Below are 27680 nucleotides of genomic sequence, written 5' to 3'. Positions count from 1 at the left end.
TTTCTTTCTTTTTTAATATCCAATATTTTTCTTTTTATTTTTCTTTTTAAAGTGACTCTGTCATGCTATATACTTACTTTGTAAAAAAAAAAAACCACACTGTTTTCAAAGTTATAATAATGTTTTAGAGAGAGGAGCTTGTTTTAAGCTCTTAAAAAATCTCCTGGTGTTCTTTAGTTGACAATAGGCTATTTCTTTACCTGCTGAAGGCAAAGGACTATGACAAAGGGGCTCTTTATCACATGATGACTAATTTTATTTCTAGCAAGAGGCTATCTGTGGGTTAACGGGTAACAGTTTGGGTTTCATTTACTCTTCTGATACCCCTTGATATAAAAGCTATATTGTTATAGAGTCATATAATTTTAGAGGCAGAAGGGTGCCTACAGTTTACCTTGTTCAGTCACTTCATTGTACCAAAATGAATTGAAATTGGATTGTGCTACTCCATATTTGATTTTCTTATTTATACTCAAGCCATGATATTATGGAATTAAATGAACTCCAGAAGTGAGCTTCCCATAGGGGGAGAAAGACAGTCTAGCTGTAGCTCCGTGGCACCATTTGCAAGTGAGGGTCCTGTCTCTTTCACCTCCACACCAAATACCTCTTCTTTTTGTGGTAGAATGCCAAAGTAATTCCCAACACAATGCTTCTTATCCACCAATTGCGTGTACTAATATTCATTCTGGAAGTGAGGGAGCAGAACTGAGCTTTACATTGGTTTTGGAGCTCCAGCTCTGGGATTGATTTATCTGCCCTTTTCCCATAGCCCAGGTTTGTCTACTTGACTCCCATCACATACTTTTCTTTATGCATCTCCAGAATTTATAGACAAGTGATTTTCTATTCATTTGACACAGATATTCCAGGTATCATCTCCAAAATATAGGGAGATAAGACTAAATAAGGTAACATCTCCTTGTCTCATATTCAGAAAGGAAAAAGAGATGACTCAACTTCAGGGGCCATAGAGTGAACAAAGGAGGATATCATGTGTAGAGTGTGAAGCATGGAATATAGGTATACAGAAAGAGCTGAAATGTTATGGTATAACCCTGATATTAGGCCAGATCAGAGTTCCTTGAGGAGCATACTAGCACCTTTGGAGTCCTTTGTATAGATATCTGCAGTACACATAATGATTTTATGAGGTATTTAGCTTAATCTGTTTTGGGCTTTATAAATATGATCTTGATAACAATAAGAAAGTTTAGCATATTGGATTGTTTTTCAAAACACTGTTCCCAACTTACCTCCTTCTTATTCATGTCTTTTATGAAATGTTCATCTCTCCTAAGAAAGGTTAATGATTTCATCCTAAAATGCTTATTTGTAACATAATCTATTAATTTTAATTTAAATTACCTTTTAAAATCAATACATGAAACATACCATTTGTATGATTCTGGAGTATTCTGGAAATTTAATACATTATATACATATTGTAACATTTAAGTTAGGTTTGATATACTAACTCAAACACCAGTTTTTTTGTTTTTAATGGTGAAAACAGTCAAAGTCCTTCCTTCTAGCTTTTTGAGATATATGTATGGTACATTGTCACTGCCTGTAGTAACACTATTTGCAATGGAACACCAGAGCTTACTCTTTTCTGACTGTAACCTTACTCTTTGATTATCCATACCGTACTCCTCTCTCCTCTACTTTGCAATTTTGCTTTCTTATCTCTGTGGGACACTTCTGAGCTTCTAAACATCATACAATATCTATTACTTTAAAAAATATTTAAAGGACATTATTATAAACTAAAGGATATTATTACAAACTATCATAAACTAATAAAATAATAAGCATTAGGAATGCTTGTTTTGTTCCAAACGTTACCAAATATCTAGATCCAGGAAGTGTCCAAAAATCTTACTGTTTTTCATTTAAATTATGCCTACATTATGATCTTCAAAAGGTATTTCTCAATTTGATTATCTGCTCACTTCAAAGAGTTGTAACTCATTCACTCAGAAGTTAGTGCTCAGTACAAACAGGCCCATTACTTTTTTTTTATCTTATATATTTAACATTTCACTGGACTTCCAACAGGTTCCCCCAAAACATTAGAGTTTGATTTGCTTGGTAGAGAGATTTTGCTCTCTCTTTAACACACCAATTAGTGTGTAGAGTTCAATGACAATAATTTCCAACATAGGTAGAGAAGTTAGGGGAAGACCAAGTTCCCAGAAACATTTTATCTATGGAAGGATCATTTGGCTTTGTATGATTTCAAGATTGCATCATGACCACTCCAGAAGCTGTGAGACAGAATAGTGACCCAGCTAAGGAACATGCCATACGATTTGGGAGAAACTGTTTAGATTATGCCAGTCAAACCTAAACATAGACATGTTGAAAATACAGATTCAGATCAATGAAGAAGCAATGAAAGGTACAGGGGGAGAGAGAGAGAGAGAGAGAAAGGAGGACTGATTTTAGTCAGCTGCTTTCCAGACTCCGTTTCCTTCTCTTCATGGCACCAATAGGTTCCTAAACTCAAGTCCCAAGGGTTTCTTGGCTACTGACCCATTCTTACCAGCCTTGCTCCTCAAGAAGTCTTCAGCATTTGGAAAAGCAACTTCAGACAACTCTTATCTAGTGCCCTGGAGTAGAGCAGTGCCTTCCTCCTTTTTATTGAGTTCAGTACTAAATGATTCCCTTAAGAACTCTTGGTGGGCACACCTTGGTTCAGTAGGTTTGTCCCCTTTTCCCCTACAGACATGTGTAGTAGCTTGCATTAGGACAGACAGAATTTAGTCATGTTCCTTCCTTTACTACCACTGGACTCAAGTGACTGATATGGGGTGCCATGAGAGTAGATTCTATTAGAATTCATAGTCTGACAGGCAAATGTTCTCTTGCTTAGAGTCTGTGATGGGTCATCTTCTATGTTTTGGGGACAGAGTAGGCTATCTTGCTTGATGAGAGGACATAGATATTCAAGTTCAAAGGGAAACTTGTTATTGGATGCCAGAAAATACCAGGTCATTTTAGGAAGTGGAATTGTTACAAAAAGTGAATGTGTGACTCAAATTTAGGATCCACTTCAACCTTCTCAGAGGCTTGTGGTTTTTCTCTAGTAAATAATTTTTTTTCAGTTGAAGAATTTGGTCTGTAAGTTGTTGGGAGAGAAAATAGCTTTCAACCAAAAAGAAAACAAAATAAAAGAATAGTATTTTCTATTCAATGGTAATAGGGGATGCCATTGTGTTAACTCAAAACTTTATTAGATTTTGGGGGTGAATGGGGCAGTACTGGGATTTAAATTCAGGACCTCCTACTTGCTGTGTAGATGTTCTACCACTTGAGCTACAGGTCTGCCCCTATTTTTTTATTTTTATTTTTGGCTTGGGTCTCATATTTTTGCTTGAGGCTGGCATCAATTCAGTCTTCTTTGTGTCTCTCATTTGGCTTGGATTGTAGGCATATACCACCATGCCTTACTGATTGATTGCGAGGAGGTCTTGCTAACTTTTTCCTTGTGTTGGCCTTGGACTGTAATCCTCCTCATGTCTGCCCCTCTCTGCCTGGTCATGAGTTTTACTCTATTGACCCAGACTTCACAGCACATGATGGGAAAGGGTTATGGTGGTGCCAATTTGTAGTTGGTATGCTTAAACATATAGAGTCATAGGCTCACGTATGGAGTCTACAGTTCCTAACTTGAGGCAGCTGTTGCAACTTGCCTGCTGATGACAAGTTTAACTGAACTAATGCTGTGTTATATCTAGACCTGCATAACTAGATTTTCACAAATGTGAGGTAGTTTGAGAGAGAAAAAGAAAGCATGGGGAGATCTGATCAGTAGGTATGTGCTGTGTAAGTGGGAATCTCTCAACATCATAGAATCACCTGGAAGATTCAGTTGTGATACATAGAAATGCCAAGACATTCTTTAAGAGGAACTCATGGCAGAGATAAAAGCTGTAGCAAACAAAGATGACTTACAGTTCTCATGTCACTATATTTTGGGACTGGAAAAGTAGCCAGTATTATGCCTGTTTTGGTAGGAATGTAGAAAGAGAAAGATGACTTCTGCTTCATTTCCAGGAGTAGAAGAATTTATGAAAGCTGAGAGTGAAGATCTTTACTGTCTGGAGAGTCTAGCTAAGTCCTGAGAACTGAATGGTCTTTCTAGTGTCTTTACTTTCTCATTTTAGGAAATCAAGAACAAGTTGGAGGACAATGTAGCAATCACTACATATGTTTGCTAAGATCTCATAAAATTTGCTCTAGAGCAAAAAGGAGAAGCCAATTTAAAAAAAAATGGAGAGAAGGATACTAGCCTGTTCTCACCATTAAATCAGAGCTAGTAGGCAGAAGGCAAAGTACAGAAATCAACAACCAAGTTTTATACAGGAGGAAACTAAGAAGATGTTCTGCATTTAGAAGAAGACCTAGCAACTGCAACATGCTAATCACCTGGAAGAACAGAGTAACCCTAATGAAAAATGCAGGCTTTTTTTTTTTTTTTGTGCTTAACAAGACAGTCTCTTTTCTGGCTCAGGCATAGGGAAGACTTGTTAGTGTCTGGCAGTTGATTCTAGAGCCATTTCCAATGCCCAGCCGATCACATATTGTTGAATTTTGCTAGCAAATTTAAAATTGTCTTTTGTATGCAAGCAAAAGATTGCTGAATCTGAGCTTTCTGTCCCTTTGACATTTACCCTAAGTCTGGTGTGATCACAATCATGAAGGGCACACTGAGGCATACATATACCAGAGAAGTAGGGAAAAATCTCTGCTTCTGCTTAGAAGCATGCATTTTACTTGGGGCAATGTAGTAAGTGCTAGAAGCAATAAAAGAAGATTCCAAAGCAACTTGCAAGGAAATGTATAATACTATGGGGCACATGATAAATGCAGCGGGGACACAGAGGCAAGAGGAGTGAGCAGAATACGGCAGTCTGGGATTAGTCTGGAAATACATGTTGCCTAACAATTTTATAGCCTCCATTTTTGTTTTTTTCTGTTTGTAGCATCAGTGAAAAATAAAGTAGAATGGGGAATTTGAATACCCCACATTGATCCCATTCTCCTTATCTGAAAAGTCTGTCCATCTATCACAGATGGAAATTACATTGATCCAACAATTTGCCCTCCACAAAGCCATGTTGGATTTCTACCTAGTAATTTATGCTTTTCCTAGTGTTTGCAAATCGATTGCTATTATGAGATGTAGACAAATCTGGGCTGGGATCCAGTCGGTTGGGAGATGAGTGGAGTGGATATTTGTTCATGCGAGTGAAATCCTGGAAAATCAGCCTGTCATTTTTACGTATTTTACTCTGTGAATAAAACATTTTCAGGTTTTTAAAAGTATGTTTTACTATATTTGGATTGCATTTTTAAGGGATGTATTTGCTTTATTTCATATTTCCACTGATTGGCCTTGATATTTGCCTAACCTTCAAACCATTTTAGTGGCTCTGTACCTAGACCTTTTGTTTCAAAAAGGACTTGTTCCATCCTAAGAATATTATAGACCAATACAGTACTTGTTGGTTCTTTTGATGTGGAATTATGTATAGACATTCATCCAGTTTGGTGAATAAAATGCTGCTGTCAAAAGGCTTGGGAAAGTGTATTTAAACACTCAACCTCATTGTTGTACCTTTCCATTTTTCTTTTTTCTTTTTTTTTTTTTTAAGAATTCCTTCTGAGGATTGTGAAAGTCTTTCAAAACAAATTAAGAAGAAAACATTTTCTGTGATTTCTTTACAGATTCTGGACAATCAGGAAGTCCAAGCCACAATGATCCTGCCAAGAATCCTCCAGGTAAATATGTGTTCCAGGACATTTGCACTCTGACATTGTTGGAGAACAAAGGTACCACTGTACAGATAAATACACTGTAATTAGTCAGCTGCCTATTTTGTTCTGGCAGGCAGGTATGATGGGTACAAGATGTGATTGTGTTTAGGTCCTAAGAAGTGATTGTGTTTAGATCATTACAGTGGCAAAACTTATATATCGGGATCATTAGCATTTACCTAATTGCCCATGCTTTATTTTTTGTTAGAATTTCTTTAAAAGCCTCTATTTTAGTTGTATGTCTTTTTTTGGTGCTAAAAGTCATTGCTGTTTGGAAAGCCAGAAGATCTTTTAAGTTTTTTTTTAACTCACAAGAAAAAGTAAAAAAAAAAAAATTGCATTGTAGTTATAACATCAATTCTAATTACTTTAAAGTCACTTATGATGGTAATGTTTTCTTTTTTTCTGAAGCGTCTTTGTGGAAATTTTTATTCTGTAAAGTTTTTATTGGTTCCCCCAAATCAGGAAATAATCAAAGTAGGATTTTTTTCTTTAGTATAAGGTGTGCTGCCTCTTTATTTTCAGAAGCTGTTCCAGATTTGAAAATGGTGGGCTTTTACAACTTAGTTATTCTCATGTTTTGTTTTGTTTTTCCTCAAAAATATGTGGAGCACTTTGCATGCAAGGAAGGATTTCTAGATCTCATTGTTATATGAGTTCTAATTGCTTCTATGATTTTGTTAAAAGAATATTCTAAAAATAAACTAACAGAAGAAAAGCAAAACAATAAATCCGAAGGCAGCCACACATTCCCTTTACTTACCGAAATAATCTCATGTGTTATTTTATTGAAAACAAACCATGAGGTTTATTAAAAAATCATAAATATAAGGGTTTTCAGGTAGGCTCAGTTTTAGGTTTTTAGTTGTTGTATCTTCTACGTAATGATGCTTAGCTAATTTGAAGTTAAACTCCCTAAAGAACTCTTAAGGTGCATGAAAATATATTAGGCAAGATATTAGAAAAATACAGCAAATAGATAAATATAAAAATTAATGTAAAATTGAAAACAAATTTCTTTTTCTTCCTAACAACAATCTCTATTTTATTCTTTATTTTTATCTTACAATAATCATCTTTGTTCTATTATACTTAGTAAGTTATTCTATATTGTAGAAAATCATATACTGCAAATGTAGTTTATATGTCAAACATTAAAAATCCTAATACATCCTGAAAATATATACTAAGTTGATTTTTTTCTTCATAAATTCGATTGCTACCAATCCAAAGAAAATTGAACAAAAAAATCTGAACAATTTTAAAGAAATTTCTAGTTAAATTCATTTTCTGCATAGATAGATTAGAATTATTCTAGTTATTTTTCCAAAAAGAAAAACTTCAGAGTATGACACATTTTGTCAGAAATGTTCTGGAGTTGAAAAGTTAAAATATCCTTAACTTACAAATATTTCTTCATTTTACTTCACTAATATTTTTTTCACGTAAGTGTATTATATCCAAGCATTTAAAAGCTTCTTTCACATCTTCAAAAAATGAGTGGAAAAATTTTGTTTTTTGAAGAGAAGGAATTGATAAGATTATAAGTCAGACTAAACAAAGGATATGGCTTTTTACATTTGAATGACAACTTGATTGATATTAATAAAGTAGTGAATGCTGAAGTGCATTTCTGAACATGTACCCAAGGAATTATGCTCATCTAAAATGTTCTCTACTTGAGCTGGATAAATAACCTTTGTATAGTTATGTAATTTAGTAGAATAAAATTTTAAAATATTTTACCATGCTTGGTTAAATTTTTCTTCCACTACATACAGTAACATCTCTTAATTTTTTTCTGTTTTCAAAAAGAATTGCAAACAAAAACACTAATAACTGAACACATAGTTTTTTTCCTTTTTGAAGTATTCACTGAGAATTTGCTATCATGAAGTGAAAATGTTATAGATAAATAGTTTTTTAAGATTAGGTAAAAATATGCTGGGTGCTGGTGGCTCACATCTATAATCCTAGTTACTTAGGAGGTTGGGATCAGAGGATCCTGGTTCCAAGCCAACCCCAGGCAGGAAAGTTTTCTAGACCCTTATCTCCAATAAACTACTCGGAAAAACCTAGATTGACACTGTGGCTCAGTTGTAGAGTGCTAGCCGTGAGCAAAAGAAGCTCAGGGACAGTGCCAAGGCCCAGAGTTCAAGCCCCAGGACTGCCCTCCCTGCCCCACAAAACACTCTAAAAATAGTATTACGTAAACATTGTATACTACTTAACAGATTTCAAATCTAGAACATAATAAAATATACATAATACCCAAATCCAATGGAATTAATTGGGATTTCTTTGATCATTCAAATGCCTTCTATTATTTTAACTTCATGTATTATCATATTATGGGCTTAACCTAAAAACTTATTAAGGAATTTTTGTTCCCTAATAACTTGAAATAGATGAAGCCACTAGGCATAGAGAATATTTTCTTCCTTTTTAAGTTCAAGAAACTAGAATTTATTAAAGTTTTTGTTTGGTAGTCAACTGGGATAAACTACATATATTATTAGAAGTGCTTTCATAATTGTAAGTATCTTGAGAAATTCAAAGCATCATATTTATCTATTTTTTTTGTTGTCATAAGTAGGCTGTTTTCATCTCTCTATTCTGTCCTTGGTTGCAATGTGGAATTTCCAAGGTTGAGAGTCAGAATCTCAAGAAGGCATAGTCCATATTGGAAAATTCAGTCCAATGTCACATAGTGAAACAAATCAAATCACTCTGCAGTTGTACTGCCATCACAAAGAGAAACTAAAGTTGTAAAAGAGATCACTTTGCTTACCCACACTTTCTTATCACTGGTGGCTTCCCACTGGTTGAGGGATAGCACATGGAAATCACTGTCATATACTCCTGCATTTTTTGCCCTACAACTTGAGAAGAAATGCCAGAAATCCAGGCCCTTTGAGACAAGGTGTCTTGCTGATTCTTTTGCTGATTCTTTTAGGAATCTTGCTGATTCTTGACAAGAAGGTGGAATCCTATCCAGTCATCCCATAAGTGCAGATGCATGCATCTATCCACAAGTCCAATGTACCCCTCTTTCCTTATATTGCTTTTCTTTCAAATCAGACCTGGCTGTCTGACTTGGAGGTTACTCTTTGTTGTTTCAGAATTCTTGAAGGTTGACTCTAAAACCCTAAAAAATTGTAGTATTATCATTATACATAAGCCCTTGAGTGTTTAGCTTGTGTTTTTTATTTGAAATATTTTTTGGAATAATTTTTTTGGAATATTTTTTGGAATATTTTTCCACAAGCAATCAAAAATACATTTTGGGAGGAAGAATATGTGGCATTATTTTTAAGAATATGTAATTATTTTTAAAAATTCAATTTTGATGTTTTCTATTTATAGAAATATTTACATAGTCTATTGCATTTTTCCTTAAATATTTAGGACTTAATGTTTGATTTCCTTATTTGTTACATTCTTTTAAAGCTAAAATGCTGGGAAAAAAATCAGATGATACCCAATGTCATGACACAGCCATCTTGTTCAATAGCACTAGGCCACTTTATTTTTTAAATGATGCATACTTCCTTTGCTTGTGATGGAGTCAAATATTACATCTCTGTATCCAGTTATTTCTTATTGAATATCATGTTAATCTGTTCTAAGCAATAAAAGTACAGGATCCTCTAACTATTGTCAACAATTATCATGAACCAGACAATGACAAACTGTTAATTTAGGGCCTTTGACTTAGATAAAATTTTATTTCCAAGAACTTAAAACTCCACTGCTTCTTATAGGAATTGTGTGATTGGATTACGATTAACTTTGACTTGCTTTATTATGTTGTGTCTCCACATTCCTTGGACTATGATCTCTTAGATTTCCCAAACTAAATCCGTTGCTTAATGCTAGAATGGACAATGTCCAAGGAAAACAAGGCAATCTAGAAGTCAGATTTTTGCCTATAAATCAATTCCAAGTCTCATTTTTGGAGTTCAGGAAGGCTGTAGTTTTGTGGGGAACTCTCCCTTGGCTGGTAATAAAACAACGAAATGTTGAAAGTTTTTGCAAATTTTATGGTATAAAATTTTAAAGTATTTAAATTCCATAAACTAAAACTTTCTTACCTCACATGACATGGATTTAGACATATCCACCTCATTGTTCTGCTCCTTTTCTTCTTCCCCCTCTTTCTCTTCCCTTTTCAGTATGTAAATGCTCTGCTTATGTTTTAACATTTACATGTAGCTGGACAAACTTCTGAAAACCATTAGGACTATATACTGGATATACCTCAGACAAATCACTTTCTCCTCTCTGGAATAGGAACTGAACTAAGCAAGTAATTGAACAGATTAAACAAGGAAGGTCTATTAATCTTGGCAACATTCTTCTCTTAGACTTAAGCAATTCTTGAAATCATAAAAATGTTGAGGTTTATCTCTTTGCAACTGTATTTTATAAATGCTGAAACTGAAGCTGACAGATGGATGTCGTAAGACATGTGAAAATATCTAATAATTATTAAGAAAGCTAGCTCTATACCTGCTGTACTGGTGGTCACCGGGTGAGATCATTAGCACCCAGATTTATGTAACTTTTCATTTTACATGTTCAAATTTTAGAAGCTGGGACAAACTTAATACTCTAATAGTTGATGAAATAATAAGGCATTTTTTTCTTGGCCATTTTGCTCTGAAGGCAAGTAAATTTTCAGAGGTCATCAAAGATCATGTGTTCTCCTAGAATACCGCACCCAGAGTCAAAGAAAGGAAGACATTTAGTCTTATTTTAAGAAATCATGTCCCATTCACTTCTTAATTAATGTTCTCATGTTCTTGTTTATTATATCTATCAAAATCAAGATTTTTTTTTTAAATGGGAGAAAATGCACTATTCAGTGATCCTGAAAGTAATTTTAAACTTTGGCACTTGAAAATATGCAATAAACTATAAACAGGCTTTCTATTCATAAAAGTATAAATAGATAGACACTGAAAGTATTGGCTAACAGTGGTTAGGACCTGACATCGTAGGTAAAGCTTTTAAGTAATTTAAGAATGAGGTCTGTGCCAGTCAAAAAATCAAAGGATTTTTTTTTTTCTTAACAGATTTTGTTTCAGAAATACTTTTCTTCTTTATCTTCCTACTCGTTTGAAGACATTAAATTCAATAAAGTCCTTAAATGTTCAAATTTAAGACAGGATTCAGAGTGAAAACAGGATAAAATGAGGGAAGTGCTCTGTTCACAAATTACTCTTAAAAAGCCAGAAGGGTGCATAGCCCTCAGCTACTTATTTTTTACAGGCAACATTCTGAGTACTTATATATAACTCACTCTTCAAAGACTGGTCTAAACAGCAGTTGGCATTCTGCCCAGCCTTTACTGTGGAGCTAGCCTGATTACTTGTAATATTTAATTTGAAAAAAAAAAGGAAGACAATTTAGAAATATCCCATAAGGTCCTGAGAGAAAGAGACTTCCCCTGTTTTTCTCAGTCACCTACCATATCAAGCAGTAGCAATATTAATTGTCAACTGGCATCTGAGGTCAGAATTAAATGTTACAACCCAGACATTGATGGTATGTATGGCTTAAGTAGCTCAAAATTAGGAGCATTTACCCCTGAGAGGTTGGGAATATACAGTGCCACACCAAGAATCATGAACAACTCAGTAAGAGGTAGCCCTATGTAAATATTTTATCCAGTATTTATTTATTGAGCACTTGTGTTTCTGGTACTGGGCTTCATGTTTTAGAAAGTCTTTTAAGTTGAATTCAAGTGACCTTTGTTCTTTCTAAATAATATTATATCAATATGTATGATCGAGATTAAATATTACTTAGTGCTATCATTCAAGTGTCGTGGGAGAGTTGGAAGTTGTGAAACACTATTTGCAAGAGTTATAAGAAGTGTGATGGCAGGAAAGAGTGTGGACTTCGGAATGATATTTTCCCCCTGAATCCAGGCTCCATCTTTCACAGTGATACTGAGGATCATGAGAAGAAGGAGCCATCAGCTCAGCACAGTCCATTATATCCAAGTCAGTTGTGAGGGGCAGCAACAAGAGCACACCTGGTGACTTGCAGGCGTTGGATAGTGAAGAGTTTGTCATCCCACTTTTTCTCCAGCTGGGTTGATCAAGAAGGTTTCCTGCAGGAAGTGTCATTTGATGTGAAACTAAGTTGACTTGAAAAGAAATGTCTTGTCAAAGTTACAGGGCATGGTAAGCTCCATAAAGTAGAATAGAAGAGAAAATAGACTAGAAAACTGAAAAACTGTGATTAGAAAACAGAATAGAACAGGAGATTTTGTAAAAGAGACAAAAAAATTGTTTCCTGGTACTTTTTCTTTTCTTTTCTTTTTTTTTTTTTTTGGTCAGTTTCGGGGCTTGAACTCAGGGCCTGGGTACTGTCCCTGAGCCTCTTTGTGCTGAGTCGCTCTCTACCACTTGAGCCCCAGCACCACTTCCTGTTTTTGAGTGGTTTATTGGAGATAAGAGTCATGGGGGTGAGGGGAGTTGGGGACCTTTCTGCCTGGGTTGGCTTGGAGCTGCGATCCTCAGATCTCAGCCTCTTGAGTAGCTACAATTACAGGCATGTTTCCAGGTGCCTGTTTCCAGGATATTGATGAAACAGAATTTTTATTGCCTGACTTTTGGGATCAAAAGAAAAGGAAAATGGTTTTTTGGTATACAAGTTTTGTTTGTTTGGTTTTAATGGCAACACAAGAAATTTAGTAGAAAGATAAAAAGGAAGGCGAGTACAAGATTTAGGAAAATAGCAGGCTGGAGCCTGCTAGAAGGTTCAATAGCAAGATTATAGTAGAGAGAAAGAGAAACATTTCCTTCTCCCCATGCAGGGAATGGGAATTTAGCACTTCTGTTACATAGTTTTTAATATTCATAGAAAAGAGAAAAATGTATTGTTGGAGATGATTTTTGTCTGGCAAGATTTTTTCTATTAGAGCCTTGCAGGGTCATTATATGAATATTTTCCCCAGTTACTTCTCAGTGGGGTTTTTCTGAAGCCATCAACTTTCCTCATCTCCTTGAAATTTTTGCTTTTACTTTACTATTTTCTAGCTTCTCATTATCTTTCTTTTTTTCCTGTTGACTCTTTGACAACTGATTTCTCATTAAAACTTCTTCAACCAATTTCTCATCTCTCTTGTTTTCCATGACATAAGAGAAATTCCATCTTGACTTCTCCTGCACCTGAGCTTGTCTCCACTGAAGTGAGTCTCTAAATTCATGACTTTTTATTGGGTGGTGGGTGCCCAGTAGTTCATTTTTAGCTTGTTCCTGCTTGCGTATTCTTGAGTAGTTGCAGAATTAGTTGACCATAGTCTGTTTAAACTTATACCTCTCCTGGTACTGCAGGTATTGGTGTTTTCTGCCAGTAATTATAACGATTTCTTTTCTCGTTGTAACTAGAATTTTGACTTTAATACTCTATGTGTTCTTAGTACCTGTTATGATTTTAAAATACATAATTTTTCTCTCAAATGTAAATATTTCTCTTAATGTTTCAGATCTACAGTTTCAAATACTTTTTTTTTTTTTTTTTGGTTGTGGGGTTTGAACTCTGGGCCTGGGCACTGTTCCTGAGCTCTTCAGCTCAAGCTAGTGCTCTACCACTTTGAGCCACAACACCACTTCTGGTTTTCTGATGGTTAATTGGAGATAAGAGTCTCATGGACTTTCCTGCCTGGGCTGGCTTTGAACTGCAGTCCTCGGGATCTCAGCTTCCTGAGTAGCTAGGATTACAGATGTGAGCCACTGGCTCCTGGCTCAACTATTTTTTTTTTTTTGACATCTTTCCCTAGATATCTCATGTGTAAGTCAAATTTAACATTTTCCAAAATTACTTCCCCCCTCCCCCCCCCCCCCCCCCCCCGTTTAAAATGTCTTAAAGCTACTACACTATAACCAGAATTCCATGGTTAGGGCAGGTCACAGTTCCTCTCTCAAGGACCCTCTGTGACTTGTCTTGCACATACTTTGCTTTGAAAGGTTTCTTGAATTTACTTCTCAGCTCTACTGTTTTTGCTTGCACTCTAAACACTGTTTCTTGCCTAAATTGTATAAAAATCTTATTATTGTCTCTTCTGCTAGTTTCTTTGCTCCTTTTTTTTCTCAACCTCTTTGTTGCTTCCTCTCTTGCTTCCTTCTTTCCCCTTGTCTAATCTTATGTAGGAATATACTTAGTAAAACACAAATCTGACTCACTTGAAGGTTCCTAATGCTCACTACTTAGAAACCAGGAGGTGCCACCCATGAGATGAGGATGCAGTTTTGGTGTGATGGTTCAGGGTTAAGATGGGATGAGGCTTGACCTTCATGCCCTTATTCTTTGACTAGTTTTCCTATTGCAAAAGAACTGTGATAGGTGCTTGTTAGGGAAAGAGGACTGAATCCAAATACTGCTAATATCTCTGTTAGAGAAAGCCATGCCAGCTTGGTTTCTAGTTCCCTGGACATCTTTTTTTTTTTTTTTTTGGTATGTATATGAATTTATGCATGTATACACATCAATTTCTTTTTTATGCACCTACTAATTTTTTTCAATACATGTGCATACTCATTTGTGAATTTGCCTTTTTACCAAACCTGAAAACATTCATGTTGTACTATTTTTTTTTTTTTTTTTTTTGGCCCGTCCTGGGGCTTGGACTCAGGGCCTGAGCACTGTCCCTGGTTTCTTTTTTTGCTCAAGGCTAGCACTCTGCCACTTGAACCACAGCGCCACTTCTGGCCATTTTCTGTATATGTGGTGCTGTGGAATTGAACCCAGGGCTTCATGTGTACGAGGCAAGCACTCTTGCCACTAAGCTATATCCCCAGCCCTGTACTAATTTTTTTTAACTTAGCAATTTTATCAAAGGTATCTTCAGGACTCTTCTACAAGTCTACCTAATAATTAAAAATTATTGGGATGTCTTGCATAGTATAGAAATTTTTATTAATATATTTAATTTTTATTAATATACTTAATTTTCTATACATAGGCATTTTGGTTGTTGACTTTTAATTGTTCATTAACAAAAATTAATTTTGTATATATTTATAAATATATGATTTGGTATGTTTCTAAAGAATTGTTAATGAAAATAGAGTTTATGAGTCAAAAAAAAAAAAAAGAAACCTGTATCCTGTGTTATCCTTTATAATTGCGTTCAACACCAGACAAAAAAATCTCCTTCTTTCTCTTCTGCTATGTGGTATGTGATATGCTCTTTCTTCTGCTGTGATGGCAATATGCACACTATGAACTCCTCTTATTTAATATTCAAACTATTATAAGCATCTTACTGGATTCCCCAAGGAAATACTGGATTTCTCTGCTTCCATTGTGTTTACTCTTTTATATCTCAAGCCACTGAAAATGTCTTCTCCAATAAATAACATTTAATGATAAATTTATTTCAGTTTACTTTTTGCATGGCATACTTTCAAACATTATTCAAGAAATATTAGATATACTTATAATGCTTATAAATTGCTCTCTAACTTCTTCATTTATAAAAATACCACAAGGTTAAAAGACTTGTACAAGGTCCCAACTAGTTATTGACAAATAGTTAAAACTTAATTTTTTCATGAGTCCAAAGCTGAAGTCAGTAGTAAATCTAACTCATGATTAGTACTTTTCAAGTACCCTTACTTCATCTTCCCCAACTCTGATGAATAATAACAGTTTATTAATGAACATTGCTTTTTGATAAAATAAGAAATGATCAAATGAAAATATCGCATCTATATTTGTTTAAGCTTTAACTGCTACAAGGAGAAAGCTTTGTGTTGGGACCCATCATCAGGACCGAGTCTGGGTCTCCTAGCATACTAGTATTGCAGACCATATGTGAATCCCTTGGTGTGGGCTTAGTAGCTGCAGCAGTTAGAAGTTAGCAGAGGTTGAGGAGATGATTGAACATGAATCGTTAGTGTCCAGAGGCTCAGTTGGGATGAATGTGGAGATTGTGAACAAGAGTACCTGAGGGACTGGATCAGATCAGTGATGAAGAAAGCTTCTTCCACCTAATTAATATGGCTGCTCTATAGCAACTTCTGATAATGCCAAGTACTTATTTGTACAGATTGGGGATGAACTTGGCATACTATCACAGCGTAACTTAAATGCCATTCAAAGTTCCCCTTCTCACAGTATAATGGAAAGTACTAGTTAATTGATAAGGTAGAGATTTATTGATGTTTTTGTTTTTCTTAACATCATAACCAGATCTTAAGGTTTTGTGATGTCCTAAATGATGTCCCATAGAGTCTAAATAAATCTTAACATTTTGTTGTAGGTACCTAATGAATTTTATTGCGCCTAGTTCCAGAAGACTTTCAAGAGGGCATAAACTAGTGCCACACTCCTGCCCTTTTGCTGAAATTCTTGCTCCTGCTACAAACTCCCTCTACTTACTTCATGCTTTATATCTTAAACATGTTGCCACAGTATTTTCAAGACTAAGAAGTTAGGAAGGATATTTGAATTTTAGATTTTTTAATCAGCAAAAAGTCAAATTTAAAAAATCAAACTTACTTGTTAATGACTTGAAAAAAAACCAAAAACAGGAAAAGATAGGGATCTTGAGGTCTTGCCTGAGCTACCCTTGGACTGTCATCCTCCAATTTCTGTTTCAGGAATAGTTGAGATCACAGACAAATATCACCATCGTCAGCTTATTCATCAAAATAAGAGCTATGTTTTTCCCAATCTCTGTCTCCCACGTCTCTGGGGTCATACACATGAGTCAGAGAGGTTTCCAACTCAGGAAGTTTGTTATCATTTTCAAAGACCTGAGAAAGTATACATAACATTGGAACTTAAAGATTCATAGATAAAATCCATCTGTGCACCCACCTGGATTTGGTGCTATCTCCAAAGGGGGTGTTTAATCACCTTTCTCTTCTGTTTTAGAGTTGACAAACTCTAAAGTACACATGGGCCACCTGCAGCTCTCGTGAAGCTGCTGACTGGTTCCAGAGTCTGGAGTTGAGCCTGTCCTTTGGTTATAAGAAATTGCCAGGATGTGCCAGTGCTTTGTGTTCTACTGGTTCACTGCTAGCATAATGGTTCCCAAACTGTGTTACACATGTGAATCATTTGGGGAAACTTTAGAAAAGCCCTCATAGCCAGGTCTCACCCTGGAGGAATTAAATCAGAATAGCTTGGGTTGGAAGCCAAGCATAAATTGGTTTCAAGAACCCCAGGTGGTTCCAATGCTGAGCAAATTTTGGGAACCACTGCACTAAGGTAATTGGTCTATTTCAGGTTTTCCACTTCTTTGCAATTTTGGTTACTTTTATTTTACCAAGTAATTGCCCATTTAAGTTTTCAGAGCTGTGGTCAATAAGTTGTATGTGTTATCCTCTTATGCTTCTTTTAATGCATTTGGTTTTGATGGTTATGTCTCCTTTCTAATTCTTACACTTGTATATTTTTGCTTTCTCTTGTTCTTTTTTAAAAAGTATTTTTTTTTCTTTTTGCAAGTGGTTTTTCTGCCTTGCTCATCTCTTCGGAAAATTTTGTTTGTTTTATGTATCATTTTAAATATTTTCCTAAGAGCTAATTTAGCTTCCACCCCCCTAAAAGCTAATTTCAGCTTTTATCTTCAATTCTGTCTTTTTAATTTTTCTTAGATTGTTTTGTTCTATCATTCATGGTGAATAATTAATTTCTTTTTTTTTTTTGGTAAATAATTCTCCCTTGCCATTTACTTTTCATTGCTTTCTAGATACTTCATATTTTTTACTTTTGTTTTATCTTCTGCTTATTATTTATTTTCTTAATTTACAAGTGGTTTAGAGTATTTACTCACTTCTTATTATTTACTGTTAATTTTCTTTGCCACAGTTGAAAGTAATGCCATTGCTTTAGGAAGTCTCCATTTCAAAGATGGACTAAAGTTGTATCTAGTCAAAGAGAATAATCTTTTTTTTTTAATGTTTCAATGGCCTTGTTAGTAAAGCATAGCTAATTTTGTATAATATAGTCTAGTAGTTATATTTATCTTCTAAAGAAGATATATTAAAAATTCTCCCTGACTTCTGATCCCCACTAGTGATTGTAATTTTATTAAGTTACTTTGTATTTTACTAGTTTTTTATTTATATACTTCTAATTTTTGTGGTGTGCCATTGAGGTTCATCAGTGAATGAGCACAGGGCACTAACAGAAAGTCTTTGTTAATCAGGCTTTTCACCCATTCATGGCGATTTTTATTCTCTTCATTAAAATTCATGTTAAATTCTCTCTTAGCCAATGCTAATGAACACTGCCTGCTTTTTGTTCAAATCTGCCTGATTTTTCTTTGCATATTTATTGACCATTTTTCTTTATTGTTATAATTTTTTCATAAGTGTATTCCTTAAAAATAGCTAAATCTTATTTTCTTCAATTGGGGAAAACTCAGTCCACATATATTTATTATAATGACTAATACATTTGATTTTATTTCTTCTATTTTGCTTTATACTTATGTGTTTTTAAGCCTTATTTCCTTATTTTTTCTACATTGCATTTTTATTCTTTGTGTTTTATTATTTCTTTTTTAATTTGGGCACCTCTCTTGTCTTTCTTTGATCTTAAAATGAAATGCATACCTGTTTACTGTTGAAAGTAATATGTAGCTTTTATGTTGGCTTTTTGATACCATGATTTTCATCTCTCTTTTAGAGAAGGGAAATGGAAAGTACAGAAACTTGCCTGAGAGTTTTGCAAGTCTCCCTCTAGAGCCTTTCTAAGTACTGTGGTCTAATGCAGGGAGGTGTGTCTTCTATACCCACAGTCAAGATAAAAGGCATACATATAATTTTATATACCATAAAATAAATATAGCTCAGTAAACTATAAAATATTTGCCCTGTTGAGTGTAAAAATTTGAAGAGATAAAAATTACCTTGGGGTACATATTAAATGTTGTATTTAATTTCTGACTCTCAGGTCATTATAATCACCATCAAAGATTTGCACTTCATATTTAATAAGAAAGTGAATTTAAATTAATGTTAGATATTAACTTTGATCCAGGTATGGTGACACACTCCTATAATCTTAGCTACTTAGGAAGTAGAAGGAGGAAGATTATGAAGTTCAAGGCTAGCTCAGACATAGTTGGTAAGACCTTGTCTCAGGAACAAAACAAAACCAACCCAAAAAACTGAGCTGCTTGCCTTGCCTAGAAACACAAATCCTAAGTGTAATCCTTAGTACTGTAAAAAAAACAAACTAAGGAAAATGTTAACTTTAAATTCATATTCTTTGTGATGTTATATAGACTGTAGATCTAAAATATGTATGTATATATTACATATAAAACATAATTGTAATTGTTGGTCTGTTTAGACTAAATATGGAGAAGAAGATAATTGTGAGGTGAATATTATCAAAATGTATTGGTGTATGTCAGAAAATTACATAATGAAACTCACTGAAAACTATTGAAAATGTTTAGAGAGGAGATGGGAAGCTGGGTAGAGAGAGCAATTTAAGGGGGTTAAGCTGATCAAAACCATATATGCACATGTGAAATATCATGGCAAAATCCCTTTGTACGACTAATATACATTTTTAAAAAAGGAAAGAAAGAGAAAACTAAGAAGTGAATCTTTTTTTAAGTAATAGGAAAAGAAAGCAAGAACATAATTAAAAAAATGTGGGGACTGGGGATATGGCCTAGTGGCAAGAGTGCTTGCCTCATATACATGAGGCCCTAGGTTCGATTCCCCAGCACCACATATACAGAAAATGGCCAGAAGTGGCGCTGTGGCTCAAGTGGCAGAGTGCTAGCCTTGAGCAAGAAGAAGCCAGGGACAGTGCTCAGGCCCTGAGTCCAAGCCCCAGGACTGGCCAAAAATAAAAAAATAAAAAAAAAAAAGTGAATCTATATGATTTTGTTGTTGTTGTTTGTCATGGGGTTTGAACTCAGGGCCTAGGTGCTATCCCTGAGCTTTTTTGCTCAAGGGTAGCACTCTACCACTTTGAGCCACAGCTCTGCTTCCAAACTAATCATCATGAAGATTTTTTTTTTTTAATGGTTGGTCATGGGGCTTGAACTTAGGGCATGGGCACTATTAGGTATAAAAGATTCCTATTTTTCATAATTTCTGATTGACCTATTTTTAACATTTGTTCTTTCAAATGTTCCATTTTGCATGTTCTTCACAAAGAAATAATGCATATGTATCTGAAAACAATCAGATTTTTCTTAAGTAAATAAAAATGATAGCATTATGTAATAACATTTTCCTACTCGAATTTGGAACATCTCTGCTACTCTGAAGTTGGGGTGGAAAGATGGACTTGCTTGTGACCTACCTAGAGAGTGTGTCAAGACACCTTGGGGAAAGCAGCCTAAACTGTGTAAGAAGAACTGTTAGAGTTTATGCCTTTTGACCTAGGAACCTGACTTCTGGGAACTCCATTCTAAAGAAATTATGAGAAGTGCTGACAAAGATTTGTGTGTGAGCACATTAGTAGCAGTACTGTTTATATATTTTAAAATACAAAATAACCTAAAATGACAAGCAGTAAGAAAATAGTCAAGTAAATGGTCACCTAAAATATTCCATGTACAGTCATAAAAGTAATACTTTGAAAATTTTCCCATTCTAAATAGAAAGATATAGATATGCCAGTAGAAAAAAAATTGGGATTTTAATTTATGAAACATAAGGTTGTTTTAAATTCTTGACATTAAAAATAAGAGTTTCATAGCTTATGCATATGTAATTGAAATGCAACAAATTATATAGATTTGAAATTTACAATCTGATGAGTTTTGACATATATTTATATCTGTGTAATGGTCAGCTCAGTCAAGGCAGTGAACACATTTTTATCTATGAGAGATGCAGGAAAACGTTTTAAAAACAAAGGAAATACTGAAAAAAACCTAAGAACCTATTAAGCCATCAGATTATGTTAAAGTTCAGAAATTTCTCCCTCCCAGGACCATCAAATCTTTTCAGCAGAGATTTACACTTCATATTGAGGGATAAACTTAATTCTAAATTAATATTAACCATGGCTATAGATTGATAATCTCTGCAGAAAAATTGCAGCACTTAATATTTCTATTTCATAATCAGTCTCCAACCTTATTTTTTATTATCTTTAAGTAGTTGTACAAAAGGCTTTCAGTTCACCATGCAAATATATGAACACAATGCATCTGAATCAATGTCAGCTCTTTCATCCTTGTTCTCTACCTCTCCTAAACCCACAAATGGGCAATCAGATCAGTTAAGAAACTGACAATAGAGCTATGTTTCACAACATCACCACAGAAAACCTGGGTTAGTTGTAGTATTGGATGTTACAAGACTGGTAAAGAGTTAGTGTGAAATAAACTCATCTCCTCATGAACCACCTTTTACACTCAGTTGAGCAACATTAACAGTTGGAATCATGTCCACTTGTTCTCTAGTCAAAGGAAGAATACAAGAAAAGGGGTATAGGAAGGCATCTATAAGAAAAAGTAAAATATGAGTCACCAAGGGCTTCAGAAGTGCTTTTACTTAGTTTTCCAACCAAAGTGACAATTCTTAGATCCAACAGTGGTGTTTAAAGCTACTGTGAAACTTCTTAGCTCTGTAGATAGAAATTTCTTCATCTGTGAGATGGCAATAAAGCACCTCATCTCATAGGATAATTTGCATGAGAAGAATGAATTCATGGCTGTGAAAGTCTCCACATAATAGCCTGACATGTGTTGCTTATTATTACTTTCACAGTTTCACATTCCTTCTTAGGACTTTTCTCATTGGATAACAAATCTGTTTATTGAGCCAACTAAACAGCTCCTGGAACTATGCAGAATAAGTCTAATCCGCCATCTACATTAACAGTCCTTCAGATACTTGAAGACAGCATTCATGAATTTAATAACTGCTTTCCCTTTGGCATTTTTTTTTAATTTCACGAATAGAACACAGTAGACCATAGAAATGAGTGTTATCAGTCTTCCTTTGGATTTTCTATGTAAATGTTGTTTAACATTCAAATGGTGCTGATTATAATTTGAGATATTAACAGTTAGATATGCCATTGTGTCCCTCTGTTATTGTTTGTAAAGGAGGTTAAACACTATATTAACTTCTGAGTAGTGATTTACTGTGGCTTTTGTTAGGGAAGAATAAAAAAGAAGTAAAATAATATAATTTGATATTGCCTTTGAGACTTTTCAGTTTGTGGAGCTCTTTATTTCCTACTCAGTTTTATTTGTATTTTTTTAAGGCATAGATGTAGTGTAAATACAACATTGCACAAATGCAAAGTTATTCTTTTCTTCTTGGCTTAAGCTGTGGTGTGATATTGCTCAGTAACCATTAAGCAGCTGCTATGCCTCAAAGATGAGCATATTTCCTTTGGTAGATGAAGGGAATTTACTATCTCAATGTCTTTAGATTGCTTTAAGATCCTTGGCCTTTGTATCAGCTTTTGAGATTTACAGTGATCTGTAAAACATGTGAAAGCCTTGTTTCTGAAAGATCCCTGAAGCCTGGAGGTGACAGGTGGTTTTATGTTAGCGACAGTACCTTGAGTTTTCCCTGAGTCTCTGCCTCTGCACTATTGTAGGGCTGTGACCCATTCCAAGATTTCTCCCAGTTATTTTTCCAGAGTCCTCAATAGTGTCTCTTTCATGTTTGAACAAGCACTATTCACCATCCAAGTATTGTGCCATTCAATATTCTCTTACTTTCCTCTTCCCTCTCCCGAGTAACGCTTGTTCATTACTAAGGTAGTGCCGTGTGTATAGGTGCATGAAGGTGCCACCATAGACCTATTCTATTCTTTTGCGTGATTCCTACACACCCATAGCTCTTTTCACTCTTTGTCAATAAGCATCATCACTGGTCTTTGGGAACTCTTCCTTCAGACAACTGTCCCTATGCTCCATGCAAGTGTGGAGCACATAGGAACTTCCCGGATTTTATTTTACCCAATGGGTTCTGACCTACTTCCAGTGCTTTCTGTAGTTGATGTCCTTTTTTCCCCCTTCCTTCCTTCCTTCCTTCCTTCCTTCCTTCCTTCCTTCCTTCCTTCCTTCCTTCCTCCCTCCCTCCCTCCCTCCCTCCCTCCCTCCCTCCCTCCCTCCCTCCCTCCCTCCCTTCCTTCCTTCCTTCCTTCCTTCCTTCCTTCCTTCTTCCCTCCTTCTCCTTCCTTCCTTCCTCTCCTTCCCTCCCCTTCCCTCCCTTGGTTCCTTCCTTCCCTCCTTTCCCTCTCTGTTTTCCTTCTTCCCTCCCTCCCTCCTCCCTTTCTCCCTCCCTCCCTCCCTCCCTCCCACCCTCCCTCCATCCTTCCCTTCCTCCCTTGTTTCTTTCCTTCCCTCCTTCCTTTCCTTCTCTGTTTTCTTTCTTCCCTCCCTCCCTCCTTCCCACCCTCCCTCCCTCCTCCCTTTCTCCCTCCCTCCCTCCTCCCTCCCTCCCTCCCTCCCTCCCTCCCTCCCTCCCTCCCTCCCTCCCTCTTGTCATTCCTTAGAACTTGTTTGCTGAAGGGTTTGCTTGGGCTCCAGGGTAGGATAGAAAAGAATAGAAAGTGGCTCTGTGGCTCAAGTAGTAGAGCACTTGTCTTAAGCAAGAAGTCCAGGGACTACACCCAAGCCCTAAATTCCCTCCCTCCCTCCCTCCCTCCCTCCCTCCCTCCCTCCCTCCCTCCCTCCCTCCCTTCCTTCGTCCCTCCCTTGTTTCTTTCCTTCCCTCCTTCCTTTCCTCCTTTCCTTCTCTGTTTTCTTTTTCCCTCCTTCCCTCCCTCCCTCCCTCCCCCCTCCCTCCCTCCCTCCCTCCCTCCCTCCCTCCCTCCCTCCCTCTCTCCCTCCCTCTTGTCATTCCTTAGAACTTGTTTGCTGAAGGGTTTGCTTGGGCTCTAGGGTAGAATAGAAAAGAATAGAAAGTGGCTCTGTGGCTCAAGTAGTAGAGCACTTGCCTTAAGCAAGAAGTCCAGGGACTATACCTAAGCCCTAAGTTCCCTTCCTCCCTCCCTCCTTCCCTCCCTCCCTCCCTCTCTTTCCTTCCTTCTTTTCTTTTCTTTTCCTTCCTTCCTTCCTTCCTTCCTTCCTTCCTTCCTTCCTTCCTTCCTTCTTCCTTCCTTCTCTTCTTCTGTAAAATATCTTTCCCTTTTATACTTCAGGTTTATCTTTTATAACGGAGTGAAAGCATGGGGAGTTGAGAACTACCCTGTTGCATTCTTAATTTCTTTCATTTTTTAAAAATGGCATAGCTATTGTATTTTGTTTGAGTTTGTTGGCCCGAGGAGATTATCCTCACTGGGTTTGACTTCTAAGGACCTTTCTAGTACTTCGTCTTAATAGACATGATATATATAAGTAAGTGGACCCTTAGCTATTCATTGCTGAATAAGGAAATGAACTTTAGGTGATTCCTAAATATTGAAATGTTTTTATGTGCTAGATAGTGTGATACAATTCACATGTATTCAGTACTCAGCATTCAGTTTCTCAGTTATTCATCAGTTAATTTTACAAGTATTTTTGGCTATTACTATGTGAATATTTAATAGTTGTTTGGTTATTATTTTGTAGTACATGCCTAAAGTTACAATCTGACCCTAGCCATTATTACTCTTTCCTTTTGTTTTTTTCTTTTGGTGTTGGTCCTGGGGTTGGAACTTAGGGCTTGGGTATAGTCCCTGGACTTCTTGCTCAAGTCAAGTACTCTACTACTTGAGCCACAGAGCCACTTTCTATTCTTTTCTATTCTACCCTGGAGCCCAAGCAAACCCTTCAGCAAACAAGTTCTAAGGAATGACAAGAGTTAAGATAGTCAAACCATCTATTTCTCTACCTTTGTTATGCCATTAATAACTTGTTAATTTGTGACTCATTTTTAAAATGTTGAATTTAACATTTGTATTCTTCATTCATGTAGTAGTTACTTTGCATATAGTCAGTGAGTGTTGTTGAGGAAGATGAAGAGATGAACTACTAAACCCAGTCACTTCCCTAAATAAAAGGAGCTGATAATCCAGAAAGGTATTTAAAACTTAAAAACAGATATCTTGGAAACTCTGAATGTGTAAAGTGTAAAATAAGTAGGTATGATGTGAGTACGGAGGAAAGAAGTGATTTCTGTCTGGGCCCAGGAGAAAGTTGGGGAAAGAGAGAGTGGAGTAGCAGTTTATGGAATGAGTGGCAGTTGAGCTGGTCACATGAAAAGAAGACCAGAGAGAGCTACAGGAGAAACACAGGCAGGTATCTGCATATTACAATAAGGTGAAGTTAAAACTTGTACATATTATGGTTTTTCTATTTACTATTTTTTCCAAGTTTACCATATATAAAATAAAGTATTTCAAGCTATTCTTTAAAATGAAACATCTTTGTCTGCAATAATTTCCAGAAATGTAGACAATTAAAAACATATTTGTTTCCAACTCTGAAAAGAGAGTCAAGTATCCTGTTTTGTAGTCACAACTTTCAGGCACCTTGTATAGTGCTGGTTATATAGGAGTTTTTCAGTAATCAGTGAAATGAATAACCTGATAAGCAATTAATAGCTCAAGAACTTTCTTTTAAGAAGTATATAAAATGGGAACATTTTGTTATTATAGTCTTAGAAGTAAATATTTTTTGAGAGTAGGGACTTATATGAGACTAGCTTTTATCACTGAGATCTTGTAGATCTTTTTTGTTCTTTTTTTTCATTCTGTTTCTAAAGAGGAGGAATGAGTGGGTATAAAATAGCATTCAGACATGATGATTTCTATATCACTGGTGTGAATGGTTTTCCATCATGTACGGTGATGCCAGTGAATAGTTTTATCATATATGGGATATATGATTAAGAAGCAATGTGGTAGCTTTTGTTATGGTAAATTTTCTAAGTAAGAATTTACAAATTGTTTGGGCTTATTTAGAGTTTAGTGTGTGTAGTTCAGTATAAGGCTGATCACTGGCTGTCTGATTAATCTTAAATTATTGTTCACATTTGTATTGTGCTTACTGTGGGTTGTTTTTGTATTTTTTATCTAACTTGGTTTTCATAATAACCCAATGAGGTGATTTTATTATCTCTAATTTGTAGATGAGGTCTCTGAGGCACAATGAGGTATAATAACATGGCCAAGATTTCATAACCAGTAAATTGGCTGGGATTCAGATCCCAGCTCTTTGACTTGAAATGCTCTGTGTTGCTAAACCACCCAGCCTCACCTCTATGACCTGAATCTAATCCTTTGGTCATCCCTCAAGCTCTGGGATTGCTAGTTTTTGTAGCCTTAGCCTTCTTGATCCCCTCACAAGTATTTCAGTTCTAAGGATTTTTAGATCCTAATTTATATTGTCTCTCAGGGGCACCTGAATACACCATATCCAATCTCCTAAACTACTTTCTCTCTGTACACCCTAGTTCTACTCCCTTGACCTAGATGAGAATTGAGGGATATTCTTGTGTGCAGGGCTTTCCTTACTCTAGTTAGATGATCAGCTACTAAATAGGACTGAACTTTCTCAGGCTCCTGAAACGTGGACCACAGTCACTCTGGACCCTGTGCTCTTTCACATAAGCATGTGACAAGAGAGTCCCAAGAGTAAGGAAAGCCCGGAAGTTGTAAAAATTATAGTAAAAGATCCCAGAAGGAGGCTGATACAGACATATTTGCTGTGCATACAACTTCTGCTTTTGTGTTCCTGGTAACCCTGGAACAAGGGTAGGAGTTTTGGTGACAACAGCTCATTTTTCTTTAATCAGGGAAGGATTTGTGAAAGAACAGTGGTTTCAAGAGATCTTTGAAGTATTTCCAACAAGGCGCTAATTGTGGTTGTGGTTTTCCTTTTTCTCCTCCCCCTGGCCCTTTTAATGGGTAGACTTTAGCCTACCCGGTGCTGCAGCAGGGCAGAATGTATTTAGTGAGTGCCCCAGACCTTAGTTCTCTGTGCTCTGTGCGTGGGACATGGCAAATAGACCACCCCAATTGCGTACATTCAGGCAGTTAGCAAAAAAAAAAAAATATCTTGGGAGCTTATTTTGCATCTACACTTCTTACTTTAGTTCAAACAAGTATAATGTACATTCATTCAGATTTTGCTTTTTCTGGTCCTTCATTCTTGTCTTTTGTTCTAACCTTTGGTCTAAAAGCTATCAATTTCTAGTATTTAATCATTTGTTTTACTTCCTGCTTGTGTTGATCTTTTTTTCCCCCCTTGATGTCTGCTTTCAGGATACCTCGAGGATAGTTTTGTAAAATCTGGAGTCTTCAACGTATCAGAACTTGTGAGAGTATCTAGAAGTAAGTGAACTGTTCTCTTTTTATTTATACATGGAATGATATAAAATGTTGTCTATTTTTGAGCATTAAGTGCTATGTGGACAGTAACTCCGTATCAGGAGAGTTTTAATTTTAAAATCTGAAGTATTTTGATGAAATCAGAGATGACTGTTGTATGATTTAAAAAATTGCATTGAAATAATCAAAACTTTCCACTGTGCCACACTAATTTGTAATGTTGTTCTCATTGCCACGATACTAGTATTCATTTAATTCAGTTCTCTCTGTGACCATAGATGGACATTTATATAAGAGGAAGTGTGATTAATTAAATGTACTCTGTGTTGTTATGATAACCCACATAAGTTTCCTGTAGATAAGTGCTTTTTCATTTTACTCATATTTGGAAGGGGGAGGAGTTGGAGATGTACAGGATATACACACTCACATGCTGAGTGTAAAGGGATGCAGAAATTAACTTTGCAGATTGTAGTTAGATATAGATAGAAAGCATTGTTATCCAAAACAATGTCCAATTGTTTTAACTGGCCACCTCACCTGAGACATCATTTTTGGAAGTCTGGGTCTGATTTTTTCTAGAGTATGTTCACCTGGCTGGATAACTAAAAAGGGAAGAAATTTTCTTAAGT

At 35.8% G+C, this 27680-nt stretch overlaps 1 protein-coding gene across 9 annotated transcripts in view; it reads left to right on the top strand.

The window, feature by feature from the left end:
- Nfib (nuclear factor I B) overlaps window positions 1–27680 on the top strand; it is a 228092-nt gene that overhangs the window by 133844 nt on the left and 66568 nt on the right. For all 9 annotated transcript variants that reach the window (XM_048350549.1, XM_048350717.1, XM_048350377.1 and 6 more), the window contains exons 3-4: window positions 5737–5790; window positions 26983–27051. In XM_048350549.1, coding sequence (XP_048206506.1) covers window positions 5737–5790; window positions 26983–27051 — 123 coding nt within the window. The remainder of the gene's footprint in view (window positions 1–5736; window positions 5791–26982; window positions 27052–27680) is intronic.

The sequence above is a fragment of the Perognathus longimembris genome, chromosome 1 (assembly GCF_023159225.1).
Source record: "Perognathus longimembris pacificus isolate PPM17 chromosome 1, ASM2315922v1, whole genome shotgun sequence".
Taxonomy (NCBI): domain Eukaryota; kingdom Metazoa; phylum Chordata; class Mammalia; order Rodentia; family Heteromyidae; genus Perognathus; species Perognathus longimembris.
The sequence above is the reverse complement of the archived record's forward strand: the minus strand, read 5'-3'. Positions and strand labels throughout refer to the sequence as shown.